Source organism: Pseudochaenichthys georgianus, chromosome 16 (genome assembly GCF_902827115.2).
Source record: "Pseudochaenichthys georgianus chromosome 16, fPseGeo1.2, whole genome shotgun sequence".
NCBI lineage: Eukaryota > Metazoa > Chordata > Actinopteri > Perciformes > Channichthyidae > Pseudochaenichthys > Pseudochaenichthys georgianus.
The window spans coordinates 7,483,781-7,506,285 of NC_047518.2; the positions used below are offsets into that span (position 1 = coordinate 7,483,781).

The 22,505-nt window shown below is 43.0% G+C and overlaps 1 protein-coding gene across 1 annotated transcript in view; it reads right to left on the bottom strand.

The window, feature by feature from the left end:
* ascc3 (activating signal cointegrator 1 complex subunit 3) overlaps positions 1 to 22,505 on the bottom strand; it is a 204,200-nt gene that overhangs the window by 112,707 nt on the left and 68,988 nt on the right. The window contains exon 11 of the mRNA XM_034101747.2: positions 10,457 to 10,621. Coding sequence (XP_033957638.1) covers positions 10,457 to 10,621 — 165 coding nt within the window. The remainder of the gene's footprint in view (positions 1 to 10,456; positions 10,622 to 22,505) is intronic.

Below are 22,505 nucleotides of genomic sequence, written 5' to 3' on the forward strand. Positions count from 1 at the left end.
AACGTAAGTGAGTGGTAAGATTTTACTGCATCACACATAGGGTTGGGTATCGTTTGGATTTTAACGATTCCGGTTCTGCTTTTCGATTCCGGTTATTTTCGGTTCTCGATTCCGGTTCTTTGAGAGGGTAAAAATAAGTCCCATGACAAACTGGGAGAAAAATATATTTATGAAAACATTAAGTCAAATCTGTATTCCTATTTACAAATCACTTCATACTGTTTAATTTCTTACGGTTATTGAATACAATTATATAAAAATAATCTCTGCATTGTTTAGTTAGTTCTAAGTGGTGCAGTTTGAGAACGTACAATTGGCCCAGTGTCCTCTGATGTTACACTGCCTGTGAGACAGAGTCCAACCATACATGTCCAACACATAGGACATAACCTAATAATACATTAGATTTATAGCCTATAGGCCTAGCGCTTTTCTACAACTCAAAGACGATTGCACGCTTACACATGTCCTGCAATACACATGCTGCAGCTGCTCACTGTTTGTAAAAGTAAAGAAATAGTATTTTCATTTCAATAATGTACTTTCTATACCCTGCTTCATAAACAATACTGACATCCCTGTGCTCCTCCGAGTCTGGGGGTCCGGGGATGTGAGGACAGCGCGAGGACACATTAAAGGAAATGGCGGTCAATATTAACAACATAGGAGCTAAAACTCTTAATAACCTTCATTACGTGTTAGAGAAAGAACATAAGAAAGTTTGACAAAGATGAGGCTGTCAAACAGGCAGCGAATCCGCTGTGTGTAGAAAGAGAGAGAGAGAGACGCTGAGCTGCACCGTGCAGCGATCAGCTGATACGGAGCATAGAGAGAGAGAGCTGCGGTCCGCGGGGCTCGGCCTCGCCTCCTGTCCTCACAACTCTTATTAATCCCGGTACCGGACAATTGTTATTTGTTCCTACTCGGAACCGAGTTTTGCTTCCCAACCCTGCCACTGTGCTACACTTCCCACCCCGCTCCGCCCCGCCCCCTTCTAACTGTACAGAAAGCTGCGAGATGCATTTCCTTAGGAATCGACAAGCAGAACCGAAACTAACATTTCTAAACGAACAATGGCGGACACGGACAATTTGCGAATGAGTTCTGCCTTTTGTAAACTGAATTTATCAATCATTTGTCAATAAATCAGGAAAAACGTCACTTGTCCACCGGACAAGTCAATTGAAAGATCTACTTGTCCGATATTGTAAATAACACGTCCCGGACGGTGGGACGTGTACTTTTTCGCACACTGGCACCCCTGAATATATGTTACTTTATGCACAGCTGACCCATAGGAGGTAGTTTAAGTTATAGACCACTGTTGACCCGGATATAGACCATCACTTGTAGATATGGTTTCCTCCTTCTAGTAATATATTCATCCTGCACCAGCCTTTTATTTTGCAAAATACTGGGACAGGATGCAAATGTGAATACTTGTTGGTCACACCTAGATGTCAATAGGTATCCGTGTATTTGTCCAAATCCATGTAGTTCAGTATATTGTCCCTGGAAACAGAAAGAACAAGACGCTGCACTGTTTACAGTAGCATCACCAAATGAATCTATTACAGGGTGTTGGGCCAGCCATAGTGTTTCCTCACAGCCACGATTCAGTCAGTTAATGTCGCATCCTTGTCAAGAGCACAAGCTGATGTACTTCAGGAATGTTCCACTGGACTGTGTGTACTTCCTAGACACTGAAGCCTCAGTGCTTATGGACATGCTAATGGTTCAGTCCAGTTCTACAGCTGTGTTCTAAGCACTGACAGCATGTGCAGTCTGCTGGTCAAATGGAGAGACAGTCAAGAGACTTGAAACGTGTGCAGTGCAGCCTCTAAAGGTGTTAAGGTGTACAAAGCACCCAGTCAGCCCTTCTTCAGCAATATCAGCTAAACCTGCAGATAAATGGGCTGTGAACCGAGTAAAGAGCGGTCACATGCACGGACCAGTTTTCAATTACCTTGCGGTTAACCCCGCCAAGAGGTCTCGTCGCTGCACAGAGGCTCATCCCTCTGTTTCACTCTGCTTCCTCCCTCTGCCCGAGCCCCTCACAACACCCCTGTTACCCACGTCTTCTCAGCACATCTCATCATGATGAACACTTCAGTTGTTTCATCAAACTTCATTCACATAACCAGTTGGATATTTCCAAAAATGATTTATTTACACACCTCTTGATCTGCTATCTACACACCTAACCATTAGAAGCCTCTGGAGTGGTGCAGTGATGACGTGTTTTTGTAAGCTGACCCGAAAGTGAATGTTACAAAAAGTCAATAGGAGTTTGGATAAGGGAAACTTCTGTAGCAATGGAGAGTCAGGACTCAGAGAGACACTGGACGAGCAGGAGTTCTGATGTCAAACACTGGCAGTTTATTACAAGCGTCGGCCGGAGAATTCATATCACAAGTCACAGCAGCAGAAAGTTCGGACTGCTCAGGTGGGTTGCCATGTCAATTCTGAATCACCCTCTCATCAATATTGACCTTTTAACCAGTTTACAGGGAGTCCACCCACATATTGGGGAAGGCATCTGTGAACACCTGGAGAAACTGAATCACTTTATCCGACTCTATGGCTCTTGTGACCGAGAGCTGACCGTCATAACACTGATAATGGCAGCAATAGCTGAGACTTCCCATTCCTTAAGACAGATAACAGACTTCGGCTTCGTCGTAAACGTCAACAGGCCGAAAGGTCAAATATCTTGGGTAAAGCCAACATTATTCCCTCACAATAGCAGCATCAAATCTCTGTGGCAAACAAACCTTCACTTTACTTGCAGCAGGATCACCTCCACATATTAACACCACTTTTATAACGGTTGAAGCGTAAATTCAATAGCCTTGAGCAAATAGCACATTTTAGCCTATTTACAAACTACATCGCAGTCACATGACTTCACGTCACCACCGCTAAAGTTGAACTTGTGTTAGCTGTGATGATATTAAGTAGTCTCATTTAGTCACTCTCAAGCAACCACCTTGGCTCTTCTCAGCTTGTGTTATGCGCAGGCTTCGAACCAAAAAAACATTCAATAACATCTTTAAACATGGCCACTGCAGTGTTCCGCCTTCAACCTCTTTCCTCCTCTTGTTCCCTTTTTCTTGTCTTCTTTTCTTTACTGAGGACAGTTGAGCCACCATGAATCCAAAGCTTCATGAACATTGATATTCAAAAAGGATTCCATGGTGTTTTCCGATGGGAAAAAATAATGTTGACGTTAAATTGAACGGACTTCTTTCTGCGGAAAGACACGACGGCACAGAGTCCCTTGATCCTCCTTAGCAGCTGTGTGTCACCGAAGAAATCCAAATCCAAATTGACCAATCAGAAATGAGTATTCCACTAAGCCTGTGTAATAATTTACGGATGAAGATGATGATGAAGATGATGAAGATGATTACGAAGATGATGATGATGGTGGTAGAGATGGTGATGATGATGAGGATGAGACGATTGGACTGACACTGTCAATTCCTGCCTCATCTTTGCTTTTGTCTCGTCAATGCTTTGCGAGTGGTGAGGCAAATCTACTTCTCATAGATCTGACTCAAAGAGTGTTTACATTGATGTGTTGTAGCATAAACACAATGCACACATTCCCTGGAGTTTGGAGTTACACATCTAAAAGTATTTTATGAACTGGGTGGAGACTAAGTCATACCAATCAGTGCCGAACAGACACACTACACCATTATAAAGTCAGAATGCCTGGATGAGCGGGCGGCGGCCTGTGGGTTCTTAACACATCTCTTTAGATCTTCTCTGGTTATTAATTTCTCTCCACGGACTGACAGCAGCTGATCAGAGGGGGATCTGGGACACCACGGCTCCTTCCCTCTATGTGCCCGTCAAAATGCACATAATCACACTGATATCTCGAATGCGCAGGCTGATTCCTGCTCAGACACCTGTCAGTCATCATCCGGGGAAATCAGCATCACAGACAGAGCTGTGATTATTTCCTCCTGCAGCAGCAGCATGGGGCCGGGGGGCTCATTCGGAGGGTTGTGCTCTTGTTACTTTACTGGCAAACTCTCACAGGAAGTGTCTGCTCTTTATATAATCATCGCCTTAAGCCTTTTTGTGAAGACCCTGTACAATATTCCAAAGGTCCAATGAGACACCTCTATGGCCAGTGCGTGTTGAAGACACAATGACTTCAAAATAAAAGTGAGAGATTAGAAATCCAGATGACTTCTTTCAGTGTTCTAAGGAGATTGCTATTGCATGCTCATTCATGACTTTATACAATCCCAACACCTTGCACGTACAACGCCTTATAGATAACAGTCTGTGTCCTATTAGTGATTGGGTTGTTTACATTTGCACAAGTGTGTAGATACAATGGAATTGCTACCATTTGTGAACACTTTGATATCCCTGTAATTCGCCGTGTCCATGGTATGGGTAACCTGAAAAGCTGTTATTGGGTTTCTGGATGAAACCCAATAACAGCACTGGTGAAGGTACTAAACCGAGAATGTAGAAATTCTTAAAATATTAATTATATATTTTCTTTTTTGTGAAATGTTGTATCATTTCACCTCTTTAGAGACGGAACAAAATGCAGATTTCTTGAAAATGATGCTCAAGGACAAAGACTTTGACTTCAGAACATTAACATCAGGTAGTCTTCGTTAGAGGATATGATGACATAGTATTGGGACTCGACATATAAATATAAATAGTGCTCACACTCCCGAGTCCTTAAAGTTATTCTCCCCAAACTCTGTCTCCCCCGTGTCTCCCCTCCCTTTGTGTCTCATTTCCAGCCACCAGTGGAGTGTTTCACTCAGAACTATGGGAGACATGTGGATAATGTGGGTACAGTACATGCAATCAGGGAGATGATGATAACACCTACAGTGAGCCTGTCTCTCTCTGTCTGTCTGGATGAATGAAATGAAATAAGCATTATTTATTTCACTTTTAGTCCAAGTAGAAATACTGTATGTATGCACTTTGCAACGTCAAGTCTCAGTAATGATCTTATGTGTCTGTAACTATCAAAAACTGTGTAATACTAAAGTGTGCTTTGTATTTTATAGTCTACGCCAGGGGTCGGCAACAGGCGGACCGCGGTCCGGACCCAGCCGCCGAGTGAGCGATACAGGGAGAGAAACACAGAAGAAGAGATGAGTGAGCGGCAGAGAGAAGCGGAGAGGAAAGTGAGTGAAGAGAATAATTAGCGATACAGGGACAGAAGACGGAGAGGAGAGTGAGTGACGAGAATAATTAGCGATACAGGGAGAGAAGACGGAGAGGAAAGTGAGTGACGAGAATAATTAGCGATACAGGGAGAGAAGCGGAGAGGAGAGTGAACAGGCGTTCGCGGCAGACAGGGAGAGACAAATAATGACACATGGCGCTCTCCAAGAAGAGGAAAGTGGACGGTGAGAACAGAGCTTTTAACCCTGAGTGGACTCATTCATGTCCATCCTGCCCACTGGGAGCACAGAGCCAGTGTGTCTCATTTGTTCAGAGACCGTGGCGCTCATTAAAAGTGCCAACACGCCACTATGAGACAAAACCCAAAGTGTTTGACCAAAGTACTCTTCCCTTTCAAGAAGAGTACTTTTGATCAGTCATCATTCTCGGTCACAGCAATACAAAACTGGAACTCTCTACCCACTCAAATCAAAGACACATACACATCCCACCTTCACAGCTCACTTAAAAACATGGTTCACTGAGAACTACACCTGCACACACTGTGTGTTGAGTATGGCGTGAGTGTTACATATTGTGTTACATGTTGTGATCATGGATGTTGCCCCTCGTTCCTGTGATGTGCTATATGTGACATACTGTATGTAGTAACGTGTGTTGTTTATTGTTCTCTTTTATCCTCACACCGGTATCTACTTGTCTTTCCTCCTTTTTATTTTATATATGTTCTTATAACCAATGCTGTTGATATATTGTAATTGTAAGGGTGTCTATTACCATCTGGCCGGGGACAACAGCTGGAAATTAGCCATGTCGGCTAAAGCTGCTCCATTTACTGTTTTTGTGACAGTTAATCGATGGGGACTGTCCACGACACTATCAATAAACTAAACTAAACTAAACTAAACAAAACATTCCCTCTCAAGTCAGAACTGAGGTCACAAAAAATAAGCAGTCTCTGAGCCCAATATGATCAGACCACCAGGATCAAAATGAAAACTAAATATCGTTCCAGGGCAGGCTAACCAATGAGCACCTGCATGTGTGTATGAGAATGGCCCTGACGCGTCTATCGTTTTAACAACCCAGTTTAGATTTAACCACGCCCACTTCCGCATTACGCAAGGATCGACGTAGCTCTACGCGATAGCGTCATAGACTTCATCTTCGGCAGTTATAGCGGTCGCGGTAAAGCAGGATATTGAATAGTTGTTTAAAGTAAACGATCGTGTAATCAAAGCCATATCGAAGAGTCCTGATATTGTATTACTGGTGTTTTATCATCTATAAATAGCCTGTGTGTATCCTCAAATGTCATTTTCAGGACAAATAAAAGACGAAACATTATATATAGGCTATATACAGATGTTTGCTAATGTATCCCTCTTATATCCATCAAGAATTAATATTAAATGATGAATCAACATTACCTCAGCACTGCATAAGTGTGGTCGTCAGTCATATTATGCGGCGTTTAAAAGGACGGTATTTCGCTTGTCAGATTCAGAATTCGCGGGTGTGCCGTATCGCGTAGAGCTACGTCGATCCTTGCGTAATGCGGAAGTGGGCGTGGTTAAATCTAAACTGGGTTGGAAAAACGATAGACACCATTTCAGCCCAGATCTAACCTCCTGGCAGGACAAGCTCAAGCTCAATTCTCGCACTGAATAAAACAAAGTGAGTGAGGGAATGCAATATAAGAGGGAAAGAAAGAGAAACTTTAAAACTGTTCAATTGTTATGATGTGTAAAGACTGATGTTGTTCTATAATCGGCTGAAACTGTTAAGTCATGATGTGATACGGTTAACAAAGAAAAAGGGAAACTCAAGCTGCTGCTGCTGCTACACTTTATTTTATTTATCTAAAATTAAGCACTTTTAAGATGCACACATTTTTAAAAGCTATTTTATTTATTTTCTCTATTTTATTTGTAAATGCAGCCCGAGAGGAACATTACACATATCCACAGTATTTACTGTATATCTGTAGAGTTCAATGTTAATTGACAATACATATTGTTGTTTTTGAATTGTACTTTCTTTATTTGATTGGCAGTCAGTTGTTGATTACATGCAGACGTTGATAAAGCTGCAGCTACTTCAATATATATCACACTAATTCATAAAGCAACTTAGACATTTTGAAGCTCCGGACCTTTGTATGGGGACATTTTCTCTAACTGGACCTCGTTGGATTTTAGTTGAGTACCCCTGCTCTACGCCAAGGAAGTCTGAAATTCTGATTATTTTTCATTTTCCTATTTCCAGTTGGGAGAAAATCACATTTTAAGTGCTGTAACAATAGTTTCTATACATGGGAGCTCTGCTAGATGTAAACAGGAAGAATAATGTTGCCATGGTGACACTTGCTAATAGATGAGCAACTCATCCAGGTACTTTTCCTCATGGTCACGCCTCTTTTTGGGTGAAAATATCTGCTGTCATTTGACTGGCAGTAAATTCAAATTCTGATGTCTGCTGCAATCCGATCAGAACATTAAGAATACTGTGCAATTATTATCTACATGGAGCCCAAATAGAAAGGTCAGTCAGGCAAACAATCACTCAATAGTACCGCGTTCACACTGCGGTACTTTTCCCACAAAGGTTCATGCGAACTTAGTTCATGATCGCGTTCACACCAAAAAGAGCCGGTACTAAAAGTAGTTAATGCGAACCTTTTTACCCCCTCGAAAGTCCCTGCTAGAGAGCAGGGACTTTCGAACGGCTCTTTTTTGAGAAAAGAGCTATATTCCTGATTGGCTGGGCGGATTGCAAACCACGCCCCGTAAAACTCCCAAAAAGTTTTGTGAAGCCGCCATTTTATTATCCTCGCATTAGCATTATTAGCATTAGCATTAGCCCAGCGCAGAAACGCAGAGAGACTAACTTATGGCAACACAAAATAAAACATGGGAGCGGTGGAGATGAGGAGGTGTCGGCGTTCTGGCGATTTACTCGGAAGGCTTCAGTAGAAGCTGCTGGGACTCCCAGCAGCTTCTACTGAAGCCAGTCCCCAACTCCGGGGACTTCCGGCCGGGGACTTTGGGCGGCAGTATACGCCGTGAAGTGGTTTGTGGCCTGCCAGTAAACCCAAAGCGGCGACGTCAGCGGCTTCATTTTCCTAATCCACCCCCAGGGACTTTTTCTGGTGTGAACGCAATCTGTACTTAGTTCATGCGAACTAAAGAGTTCGCATGAACCTTTGTGGGAAAAGTACCGCAGTGTGAACGCGGCTAATATCACTGGAGATCGATGATCGGCAACCATATGTTGGAAGTACAAAACAATAGGGGATCGATTTCCCTTTTTAATCTAATGGTTGACGAGTGGCTAACTCTAAACTGGGATTCCCTTGGCTTGTCAGTGTTTTATATTTTAGCTTCTATAATAATAATACCTTACATTTATTATAGCGCATTATCAATGACTCAAAGCGCTTTACATATACACACATTGCACATCATACATGCAATGGTCAGACACTGTGGACAATACCCACAGGAACACTGCGCCACACCGTCCATCTTCACGCCTCGAGGTCATCGAGGCGCTTTTACAAGTATACATTGGTATTATACATGTACTGTGGACAATACCCACAGGAGCAAATCCGGGTGAAGTGTCTTGCCCAAGGACACACCGGCCTGACGCAGTGGCGGCGGGAGCGGGTTTCGAACTGGAGTTCCCCAGCACTCCCCCTTGATCTGATGATCGGATGCACAGACCACTGCGCCACCCGTCCCCTATATTCATTACCTTGACTTTGAACATTACAACTGTTTATTTTGATGATTGACGTTAACCTCATTAGCATCATAATGTAGCTGTGATGTTTCGCACACACGTGCAGTATTGACTGATGGTCCCATACATTACGTTGATGGTCCTCTCTGTTGACCTGAGGCCTGAAGACACATATCGCTACTTTTACTGTCCTTTTGAAGTGAAAGTAAGAAAATATCATGGTGGATTTATTTAGGTATTGAACGTGCAATACATTGCAGCAGCTTTTAGACGCTTGGAGGTGATTCTTCGTTTCACTGGAAAGTGGGCGGACCGTCATTTTGGAGGGACGTAGCACCGCTCTCATTTATTGGCTAGAACCTTAGTCTGCTTTTAAATCTTTTTTATATTTGGGCATATTGCCACCATTTAAAATCATCAAAGCAATACTGGCTCAGTTTACTCAATCATCATGGAGACTGACACATTTTTTTTAAATGGGTTTATCAGTTCACAAATGTATGTTTTTTGCCATTTGATATGTTTTCTTTAAAAGTGTAAATCATAGTAATCTTAAAAAAGGTAATTTATTTATTTTTATTTAGATTTCAATGATTAATGACTTAATGAAATGCAAGCAGTCAGGCACTGAGGATGAAAGCAGGATAATGCCTCCTGTGTGCATCAGGTGCTGCTTTGGCAGTGTTGGCCACCCGTGCTCCGAACAACAGTAACGGAGTTCATATTGTTTACAGAACCCCAGCATGCACCTATTCCCTTCTCCTCACAGTCACATCTCTCCCCACAACCCTTTCATCTCTCACCCTGTCCCTCTGTGGAGGCGCATCACAGCTCGTAAGGCTGCTAGTGTTAATGATACCCACTGATGTTGGCATCAGTGCAGAAACCGGAGTATACCAATAACAAAGAACTTCCAACAATGCCCTGTCCAAACTATGTACAATTCAGCACACAGGCCTCAGTGTACTTCATCAGATTATTTGAATCAACTTGTTTTCGTTGGGCAGCTACCAAGCACCTCATTAGTTTCATCTGTACACATAGACACATGTTTAACTGAACAATTCAATGTAACTGATCCCTATTCGATACGTCAAAATAACATAGCATACACTCCACAAGTTTAAGGTACAAATACTTCAAGTAAAAGTACCACTGGAAACTGAAGTGATGTACCTGGGGGAAATAAACTACGATATAAGGGATAATGACAATAAGTACATTTTTTACATTTAAAGGGTGGCAACCAAAAGGTCTATCACAAGGAAGTGGATGAGCCAGGAGGCTCCGACGGAGGGTGAGTGGACGGACGTGATTCATGAGATATAAGAAATGGAAAAGTTGACATATGCACTGAGACCACAGAGTGAAAAGGTTTGAGAAGAGAGAAGGTCATCTGAGAATTCTTAGACAAAATAATTCTGACTTTCTCTGACTTGAATCTCAGAACTAGTTTGAAGTCCAAGCTGACCATCATCCAAAAGCTCAGACAGACTTCAAGAGATAGCACAGCAGAAGTAGGACAGACCTGTCTGATGGTGCGGGCCACCAGGCTCTCCAGAACCGGTCCTCGGTCCTCATGTAGGAGGTGGACTTCATCCAGGATGAGGAGACGCACGATCTGGGAGAGAGCCACGTCTCCAACACTCTTCCTGGTCACTACATCCCATTTCTCTGGAGTCGTCACCAACATCTGGAAAACACACATGGAGACATTGGAACTGGATTCTGCAGCACATTTATACAATTCACTATAAAAGGACACACATTAAATAAATGACCATAACATGCACAATAACCAAAACATATTAGAAATGTGCTTTTTTCTAAAAACAACACCAAACTAACTTAACATGAGAAATACAAAAAAGTGGAATCAGGAAAGATACAAGCAGTTCTTTTGTCATTATAAAGGCAGTGAATCCCAATGTGTTATCGTAAGCTAATGTTGACCTGCTTAGTTTCTGTAACTCAATGCTTACTGACATTTTATGTAAAGGGTTATACGCTCAAAAGATGGCGTGGGCCAGTTTCTACGCACTGTTTGCGATTTATAAAATACTAACTTGACGGGAAAACGTGCGGTCCTCCACGCAAACTCTAACCCATGCGTACGCACTAAGCACAACAACGGGAGAGACGAGAAACTGCGACAGCGTTGGCAGAAGGAAGAATGGAGAGAAATATGTGGAAATAATACCATAAACAAAATGTTACCTCTCATTTATCACATATGAAGAATTCATTTTCAAACGTTGATTAAAGCCAATCTTGAAATGATTTAACAAACGCCTGCTTGAGACTCCTCAGTGCACACAACAACATCACTTGGAGAAATAAATAAATACGGATATGTTATTTAAAACCACCTCGAATATGTTGTTAATGTTATGAAATGTTTTCTCATAAATGATGCGGTAAGCAGGAGGACAGAATTACGTCTAAACTGAGGCCGTTTTGCATTTCTATAGGTTGTAGATACGAGCATGGTTTTATATACTATCATGTTTAATCGTGTTTTATGCCGTTTTCCAAGACTTGATAAGTCGCTCGTAAAACACAGGAGGTATGGAAGCTAAGAACACCATATGTGGTCAACTGTACAGCTAATATAAATAGATAGATAAAATCACTGAGCAGACACATACATATTGTTTTCTTCTTCTATAAGGTATCATTGTTCTATTGTCTTACATTATACACTGAAGTAAAAAACATCTTATTTCATATTTATTTTCCCTTGTAATCCAAAATTAATGGAAAGTAATCAGGTTACATTACTTTTATACTTTGATACTCAGATTAGGTTACAAGTAAATAGTAATTGTAACAGAGTTTTTAAAGCAACCTGCTTCTATGTTGGTGATGTCGTGGACGGAGGTTATATTTGCTTTGGACACAAAGGAGGGAAAACCCTCTAAACAAAAACAGCTGCCTGACTCTGCTATGGAAGTCCAATAATATTCCTGAACACAAGGTTGTCCAAAACAGAACATAACTAGTCACAGCTGTGTGTGTGATGTTGCCAGATGTTTATGTTTGTAGTCCTAGAATTATTTTATATAAAACATATTGAAATAATTATTGTTATGAGATTATTGATGAGATTATGATCTCCACAATTTCCTGCTCACTTAGCTGAATGACACAGCCCATAAAACCCAGGGCAACACACCCAGAGTCCCTGCACGATGTTGTCCGCTCATGGCTCATCGATGCCCAATAGCCCATAGCTGGGCTCGTTACAATGCAGATAGAAGCACCTAAATCACAACGGCACAATAACAGGTGTGTGACTCACATTACTCACATCTTGTGCGCTGGGTTACATTAGTTCCACAGTGTTTACCACATGTATGTCAATATCCATCTATGATCCAGTACAGTCACAGTATCCGTTTGGATGCTGGGGTGTTCCGTGTGATGCGATCAACAATCAGAATACTTTAAATGCTTTTCTTTTTCTCTTAAGGCCCGGACACACCAAGCCGATGTTGGCCGTCGGTGGGTGTCAGGCCGACGATGAGCGTCGACACGCCCTACTCAGATTGGTGTGTCCCGCACCGTTGTGTATTTTCAGCCGTGCCGACACCTTTTCGGCCGAAGGCAGTCGGCAAAAGAAATCACTCTGATTGGCTGTTCAGCTAGCGCATCAGTGCATGAGAAGCGAAACGGAAGTGAGGGACCCAATCAAACTATTAAGAAGGCAAATCTGAGATTTCCTTTAACTCCAGCGCTCGACTCAGGTTCGGGAAAGCCCCGTGAGCTTCTCGCTGTAGAGGGAAAATGGAACGCACACGCTATTTGTTGTTTGTTTATATCACGCAGTCTGTTCTTCTTCTCTCGGTTATCACGCAGTCTGTCTTCCGGTTGTTGCCTCTTTTGAATGACAAATACACACTACCGCCGCCTGCTGGTAAGGAGAGTTATTGCCACTCACGCATGCGCAGTTCGTACGTGCTTCTTGGCCGTCGGCTGAAGTCTTTGCGGTGTGTCCCAGTGCGACACATGGTCAAGACGCAGAGACGCGAGGCGACACAACAGTCGGGGGTCCGTCTGTGCCTTTGGCCGACTTCCCGGTTGAATCGGTGGGTTTTCGGCCGAAAAGGTGTCGGCACGGCTGAAAAGACACGACGGTGCGGGACACACCAATCTGAGTAGGGCGTGTCGACGCTCATAGTCGGCCTGACGCCCACCGACGGCCAAAATCGGCTTGGTATGTCCGGGCCTTAAGACTAGCTCAATACAACAGTATCAACATGGTATCAAATATCAATACACAGCGTCTTTGAGAACTGATAATTCCTTTGCAATTGTATTCTCTTCTCAGGAAAAAGCATTATAATGCATACTTAATTGAGTGTGAACTGTTTGCCAACCTGTCCGTGGGTGTGAACATTCCTATTAAACCCTTTCTGTAAAAGCAGTTCATTAAATCCTCTCTAGTTTGCATTTAAATTAATCTATGCAGCCATTAGAGGCGGGCGTGCTCACAGAAAAGGAAGCGCCTGCTCCTAATTGGAGCTGCTGGTTAATCTAAATGGAGGCTCTGGCAAATGGAGCACAGGCCAAAGTGATTTCTTAATTGCCTCACAAATATACACAAGGAGGTGCAGAGAAAAGGGGCTATTGTTTGGCTCCATTGGGTTATTTAGCCTGTTATCAGTCAATCACAGCGGGACTGAAATAAATCATCTAAATCCACTGATTCTTAGTTTTCATAGAAGATGTTAATGTTTCTCAGAGGTGGCAATTCAATCAGAGAATGGGTTCATAAACCTGTAAAGAAAACAATCCTGAATAAATAAAGATTAAGAAAAGGAAGGTTTTCATGAAATCAGGGTGGCTATTTTTAAAACATGCAGTTTCTGGATTACTTTGAACTATTAAGCCCCATATGGTCATGTATGTATTTGGAGATATTTTGGGAATATAATCAGGATTCTGACTTTCATTTCAGGATACTTGATTTTTCTCTTTATGGTGCCCGAAACTGTGTGAACGCACCTTTACTGTAGAATTCTGACTTTCTTCTTGGAATTCTAACTCTAATCTCTGAATTCTGACTTTCGGTCAGATGAAATGTTTTTAACATGCGAGTCTTCTGCACATCCATGCCTCTGCTTTGGTCAAATGTACCCCGATGCAGGCAGAATGATGCAGAAAGTAAAACCGTGTCCTCGTGAAAATAATTGTTTATTCTGAGCAGCAGTTTATTTCATTACATTTTTTTTATCAAACCTTGAAAATCGAATTGTAGTTGAACCCGTCAACAATGAAGATTAGCCCCGAGCAGTGTGAAGTGGTCACGCTGAGAGGTTCTTCGAGTCAATAATCATGTTTTCCCTTGTGACTAAATGGAGGGAAAGCTGATGGTTGCAGTCAAATGGTTCCCAATTAGAGCTACCACAACTTTACTTTAGAAAAAAGATGTGTGGAATACTCATTAATGAGTGATGCATTCTTTCTCTGTGGAGGGGTCACTATACCGATGTGCAACTTTAAACACCTAACGACTAATTATTCATGTTCCCGAGTGTGTTTCTCACTGGATAATCAGTCAGGGTCACGGCTCAGTGCAGTCTGACATTTCACTAATGACTTGCAATAACTGTTTTTGAGTTGCTACTCGTGGTTGCTCTTTTATTTAAACCCAATATTAGGAGGGCAAAATTGGCAGAATCCCATCAGCAGCTCTTTCAAATTCGCTGCATGTGACTTCACCAAAAACATGCCACACACTCCTCTCCTTCTGACAGAGAGGCGGCGCCTCGTTGGAGGTCATTCAATGATATTTCCTGTCCGGACAGAGCAGGGGGGGGGGTCCCAGGACGACACCCACCCGCACACTGGCATCCACATGGCACCATCCCTCCAAACCCTTTCTGTTTCCATGGTAACCGGTGTAGCCATGAAGAGAGGAGGATGTGGGAGGAAGCGGTGGGTGGGAGGTGGGTGGAGTGTGGGCTTTAGTGAAAGACATTTACTAGATTGCGATGTGTGAACAACTAACGGCTTGTCAAGGCAAAATGGTAATGGCATTGTCATGTTTGTGTGTTTGGGGGGGGGGTCCTTATGTTCAGTCCTCCTAAGAATACAACTAACAAATTAAGAACAAAACCATTTCATTATAATGATAACTGCTCTTTCCTTCTGTTCAGTGGATGTTGTGGGACAATGCAAGGAGTTAGAGGAATAACATGTCTTTAATACGGGAACATTTATTATTTGTTGACTGGTGGGGTTTTTTGTATTGTTTAGATATTTGTTTACCTTTTTTCCTGGAAGTGGTTTATTATTATTAGTGGTTATACTGTAATTAGGATGCCACCGTTGCAACAAGTCAGGTTGTGAAATGTCTTCTTTCCTAGATATTCCACGATTAACTGTAAGTGGTATTATTGCAAAGTGGAAACGTTTAGGAACCACAGCAACTCAGTGGAAGAACACGTACAGTTATACAGCGGGGGGCGGGGGGAGGGCCGAGGCGCATTGTGCGTAAAAGTGGCCAAAGCTCTGCCGACCAAACCAGCTCTGGCATTAATATCAGCACTGAAACTGTGCGCCGGGAGCTTCATGGCATGGGATCCTGGCCGAGCAACTGCATCAAACCTTACATCATCGAGCACTAGGGTTGGGTATCGTTTGGATTTCCACGATTCTGATTCCGATTCCGGTTCTTAACGGTTCTCAATTCCGATTCTTTGAGGGGCAGGGTAAAACAAATATACATGCTTCTTCCACCAAAAAAAATACATTTATTCGAGAAACTTTTACACAGGTTAGTTTACAGTAATATTCACATTAATCAGTCTGTTATATTCACTGCTATGTAACTGTAACCTGAGAACCACTGAAGCTACAACAGTGCAACAGTCCAACTTTTAAAGGAACGATTTCAAACCTGTTTTATCCCAATAATTATAAAGGAGTAACTTGGAAATATGTGTTTACATACATTGTGATCAAACCGTTTGAGACCCACTGAGATAACTTAGACTAAAGTGAACTATCTAAACCCTCAGAGTCCTTTACCTCACTGAGCTGAAGTTATCAGCCTCAGTCTGACTGGAGAGGACTCTCCTCCACATCATTGTAGAAACATCTTCTTCTTCCGTTAGAGCAGCTAGCACCAGATGCTAATAACAACAGCGCCGGTACCGGTGCACCCTCCCTTTCTCCCTCGCTCACTCGCACTTTGGCTGTGAGCCGCGGCGCCAGATAAGCCAACATCCCCCATTTTCATCACTTGCAGCGCCCATCGTACAGGGCGAATGAAACGTGTAACTGGGATGAAAAGGGTGTTACATTTACTTAATTATGAATGTTGTTACATCAAGGCCGAAAATTAGGATGAGCACCAACGGTCAAAACATTTAGCGCCTCCACAGATCTGGCGCCCTAGGCGAACATCTATAACGCCAGTGTGACGGGCCGGCCCTGGTCCCAGGTTACGCTGTAGGAAGTGTAGGTACAACGCTACATTTCCCGCCCCGCCGCAGTCATACAGTAGGCTACGGAGAGCGTTGAGAAACATGTCCTGCCTCTATCTGGCAGTCTGATGGACCAGTCTGGGTTTGGCCAGGAGAACGTTACCTGCCTGAATGCATTATGCCGACTGTAAAGTTGGGTGGAAGAGGGATAACGCTATGGGTTGTGTTTCTGGGGTTGGCCTCGGACCCTTAGTTCCAGTGAAGCAGATTCTTAATGCTTCATCTTACCAAGTCATTTTGGACAATTCTATGCTTCAAGCTTTGTGGAAACAGTTTGGGGAAGGCCCATTTCTGTTCCAGCAGGACTGAGCCCCAGTGCACAAAGCAAGGTCCATGGTTGGATGAGTTTGGTGTGGAAACACTGGACTGGCCCCCACAGAGCCCTGACCTCAACCCCACTGAACACCTTTGGGATGAACTAGAACGGAGAGCCTGCCTCTCGTCCAACATCAGTGTCTGACCTCACATATGCTCTTCTGGATGAATGATGGACAGACATGCTCCACAATCTTGTAGAAAGCCTTGCCAGAAGAGTGGAAGCAGTTGTAGCTGCAAAGGGGGGACCAACTTCATATCAATGCCTAAGAATTTGGAATGGGATGTCATAAAAGCTTGTGTGGGTGTAATGTGTAGGTGTCCCAATACACTTTGTTTATATAGTGTATCTCATTATGCAGCCTTTAGGAGGGAATTACATTACAAGTCACTTGTTAGACGCTTTTATCCAAAGCGACTTAAATACTCAATACTGTGGACAATCCCCACAGGAGCGATTTGGGGTGAAGTGTCTCAGGGACACAATGACATGCTGACTGCAGTGGGGTTTGAACCTGTGCTCCCTTGATCTGAACACCAACGCTCTACCCACTGCGCCACACGTATCCCGTGCTAATGATTTTAAATAATGTCTATTGTAGTGTTTTTTACAGGCATCTTTTTTCTCAATAAAAGTCAAGAGAAAAAGTCATTTTTGGGCCCCATTACGTCACGGACTGACATGGAAGTTTAAGTACAACCGTTTGGCCACTACGAGCATTTGCTTCAATGCCTTGCACACTTCCTGGGGGCTCGGATGTAATGCTCATTGTTTCCTGGATTAGAAAGACAAGTGGGCCAATCAGACTGTTGTAGAGTGGGTTACCTTCCTGCGCGGGGAATTGCGTCAAAATGGGAGACAAGCGATGACTGACACAGCTGTTCAGTTTGTTGTTAATCCCCTTACAGAAATAACAACAACTAAATCAATATTTTTCTTCATTTAATCGTGTTTTCTTCCTTCAAACCTCCACAATAAGGATATCCAGAGGAAAGGACTCAAAGGTCTACAGATTAGAGTTTTATGTTTAATCCCCATTCAAACAAAAACTGAAACCCCCGTAAATCCAATACCTTAACTGGCCACTTGGTGAGTAGAGCTTGTTGGAAGCAGTAAGACAACTGTCTCGACCTAAAAATCCACTGTCAGAAAGGAAAATGGAAATTGCTCTTACACTTTTAAAATTCCCCCAGTAAAGCCATTCCCAGATGTTTTAAAGGTCCCATGTCATGCTTTAGGGTTAGAACCCGTCCCCTTGTGTGTTATGTAGCTGTTTCTGCATGTAAACGGTCTGCAGAGTCACAAACCCTCAAAGTACACCCTGTAGGGAGTGAAACTCTCACACAGAGAAGACCCGTCTGCTGCCCCAGAACGCCTCGTTAGGGATTTTTCTTTTTCCATTTTCTTCTTCCGGGTCATAGTGACGTAACGGTCATAGTGACGTAACGGTCATAGTGACGTAACGGTCATAGTGACGCAACGGTCATAGTGATGTACCGGTCATAGTGACGCAACGGTCATAGTGACGCAACGGTCATAGTGACGTAACGGTCATAGTGACGCAACGGTCATAGTGACGCAACGGTCATAGTGACGCAACGGTCATAGTGACGCAACGGTAATAGTGACGCAACGGTCATAGTGACGCAACGGTAATAGTGACGCAACGGTCATAGTGACGCAACGGTCATAGTGACGTAACGGTCATAGTGACGCAACGGTCATAGTGACGTAACGGTCATAGTGACGTAACGGTCATAGTGACGCAACGGTCATAGTGACGCAACGGTCATAGTGACGTAACGGTCATAGTGACGTAACGGTCATAGTGACGTAACGGTCATAGTGACGTAACGGTCATAGTGACGCAACGGTCATAGTGACGCAACGGTCATAGTGACGTAACGGTCATAGTGACGCAACGGTCATAGTGACGCAACGGTCATAGTGACGTAACGGTCATAGTGACGTAACGGTCATAGTGACGTAACGCCGACCAAATGGACCAATCCGCGGAGCTCCACACACACACACACACACCCCCGCAGCCTGGCTGTGGGTCTGTGTGTGTGCTCTCGCCCCACGCAGCAACCAGGAAACAACACCAGCAAGCCAGCTCACACTGTCCGCTCCTCACAGCAGCGAGCCCCACAACGTCCCGCCCACACGGCACCCAGACCCCACGCAGCATTCTCATCTGTTTGTCATTACTGGTGTCATTTTCTGGTTGCTAACAAACGCCATTGTAACACATGATCACTGATGTTCCGCTGTAAGGGGGGTGGACCAATCAGAGCACAGTGGGCTCACAGGGAGGGGGGGGCAGGAGCTCCAACAAGCCGCGTAGGACAGAGAGTGAATACACACACAGAGATACAGAGATGCTGTCTGAGAAACCAATGTGAGTTTGGAACATTGAACAATATAAATCTATTCTAGACCTCAACGATGGAATTATGATCAGTAGAAATGGCCATGACATGGGACCTTTAATGACGGCACATGTTAACTCCTTGCAACATTTTTCATTCATATGGAAATGGAATAGTTAATATTACTTAGTCTTATTTTCATTCATTATAACCATTTTATTTTAAATGATTGATTTTCCAGGCTGCCAGGGGGCAAATGATTTACAGACTTACTGAATTGTTTGTGGATTAAATGTGGTGTCACACATAACAGTGATTAAACACAGCCTTGGACTCGCCAGATCACTGATCAGATTGGTCTAAATTGTACAACCTTCTCATATACTACACCCTATGTGTGTATTGGATTGCTTGTTTTGTTTGTTTCCTTTCACTCTAAAATGTTGCATAATGAAGGTCGCAGGACAAGACGTGTCCGTGTATCAAAAGATAAGCTCTTAATACAACACTGCTTCAAGACTGCCTTTCAGCCCTGCATACACTTTGCATGTGGTTGAAGTCACACCAGATCCTCCACTCTGCTGTGCACATCAAAAGAACATGATGAAAGACGTGGCGAGGACTTTGAGGAGACGCGGGAGACAACCAAGGTCACCGCACATGGCATCACTCCGGCCTGTTAAACATGGACGGCCCCCCTTTCACTCACCACTTTGTGTAAATGTACCGACACCAACGCAGTGAGATGAGAGAGACACAGATAATGGAGCGCTGCAGAGTCTTACTAATCTTTCTTACTGTGAAATCGTTCCACACGACCCAATAAAGGCATCTTAAACACACCTTCAGATTAGCTGGAATTGGCCTCATTTCATAGATAAAGACTCCACCTTCTGCCAGCACACCCCCCCCCTACAGACACCGAACCCCAACCTTTTCCTTTTTCAATTCATAAGTCCCACAAGGCTTATAAACCTTCCCTCTAAGCTGTGCGATCTCTCCAATCCACCTCTTTTGGATTTCACAGATATGCATGTTTCCCCAACCTTCTCAGCCTGAGAGTTGAGTCTTTCAGGCGGATCTAGCCATCTCTGCTTCCTCTGACCCGAGGAGCCAGCTTCTCTCACTTAATATGTGCTCTTATCCCCAATCCTTTGGCTCATTCTAATACATCCATCCTCTTCCTAAAAACAGTGAAGGAAACTCCCGTATGTGAGGGATTCTCTGGAAGGCACCTGATTCAATTCACATGTTCCATCAGGAGAACCGCATAAAACACAAACACCTGCTGCACAGACCTCCATTACCTGAACAACCCATTAGACACTAAACAGAGAGAAAGCATCTCATTGGCTGAGATGGACTCAAGTGAATCAAATGATTCTCATCACTTGTTGTTAAAGGGGCCCTATTCTACTTGTTCAGGTGTTCCCTTTCCAGTAGTGTGTTCAATACCAGTGGTTCCCAAATGGGGGTACGCGGACCCCTAGGGGTACGTTGGAGTACTGCAGGGCGTACGTGAGATTTATTTTATGTTAATGAAAAAAAAACGTAATTAATGCATTTAAACAACTACTAATAGTAGATGAACTACTTTATTCAAAGGTAACAGTAATTCTGGATAATAAAATGGGAAAAATAAACGGGGTGCTCTCTTTTCCTCTCCCTCTCCTGACAGCCCGTCAGTCTCGTGCAGCCCGCTGAACCTGTAATAAGTGACCCGACAGTAAAGAATACATATATGTATAACTAGTTTAGCTAGTTCCAGAGTAGATGAAATAGCTAAGTGTGTTAGGTCTAACTCTCAGTGTATTTTGCTCGGCTGTGATCATGCAGAGCTGGTGTTCTCCTTCAGCAGCAGCTGATCTGATCTCTCTCTCGCGTCCCGTTAGACTTCTCTCGCGTTTATGTCCAAATCTGTCAGATCTAGCTAGTTCTAGTCAATTATTTGACTGCCTGCTTATCAAAGGACCTAAACAATAAGCGTTGCTTGGCAACGGCGTGTGGCCGCAAAGTATAGCTTAGCATTATGCATATGTTTATATGCTCATAAAATGCTCATATTTTTTTCTCTTCATTCCCCACGCCCCTAAATAAATAAATATACAAATTTTAGGAAAAGTAACGAAGTTTGAGCAGTGTGGGTTTCATATGAACAGAGTTACACATATTTCAAAACGCAAAGTGTAATAACTGCAGTTTGCCTCCCTGTCAGAATGACAAAGGTCCTCAGTGAAGCTCAAGCCCATGTTTCTCACTACATTATACAACTTATTCAAAATATCAGTTCAAAGCAACTAATGTCGTCTTAGTGTTATGGCATGATGTTAAAATTGGTTTGCCATGAATTTAGTGATGGATTGTAAACATTTGAAATGTAGCATTTAAGTGTTTCTCAGTTACACGGTTGTTGTTTTAATAAATCAGACACCGATGGTGCAGCACTGCACATCTTTTTGCGCTGATCAGGGGGTACTTGGCTGAATTTTTTTTTTAGCCTCTTAGCGTCTTCACTTACAATGGTAAGTGAAGACGCTAAGAGGCAGCCCAATCACGACAGAGCCGGCCAGCTAACCAATCAGAGCAGACTGGGTTTCAGACAGAGGGTGAAAAGAGGTGCTGCAGCACAGGCAGTATGAGAAACATAAAGAGCTTTTTGAACATTAAAGCATGGAGACGTGTCACGGTAGAGACACTACATACTGATATGAACCTGAAAATTAGCTCTTTTAGCAAATGGTTAAAACATTCTATTTTATGTAGGATTGTTTGTTATAGATGTATAATAAAGCAATTAAGTCAACAGTTGAAATATTTAATATACATTAATATTTTTTTTAAAGACAGTAATATATCCTGGAGTTGCCGACTGTTCACATAAATGGAATGAAATAAAAATGTCCTGAATATTTTAAGTCTTTATCTCTACCTGAGCCAAAAACAAGCCCATTTTAGGAGAATTATAATCTTACAGTAAGCGCCATCTAGTAAAGTGATAACATTAGTAGATTCTGTAAATCAGCGCCGCTGCTAAACCTTTGGAAGGAGTGCATGTTGGAAATAAAAACATTTTCAACCTTTGATGGCAAAGAAATAAAACAAATCGAGAACTAGCTTGTCGAACCTGTGCTCAATTCCCTGTCCAATCCTTTGTCTAAGCTTTTATTTAAATGTTACCATTTACCGGTACCAGATACCGTTTCTATGTGAGCTCTTACTACTGTAGGTGTTAACAGAAGGCCTGCTTTGGACATGGAACCTTGAGTAATCTATCAATGGATAAATATGTCATTTTAAATAGCTTAGAACATGATTAGAGGAGTTTTTCCCTACCCGAATAGAGGGTTTAAGGACATAGATGTCGTATGCTGTGCAAATTGTAGGCAAATATGTGAT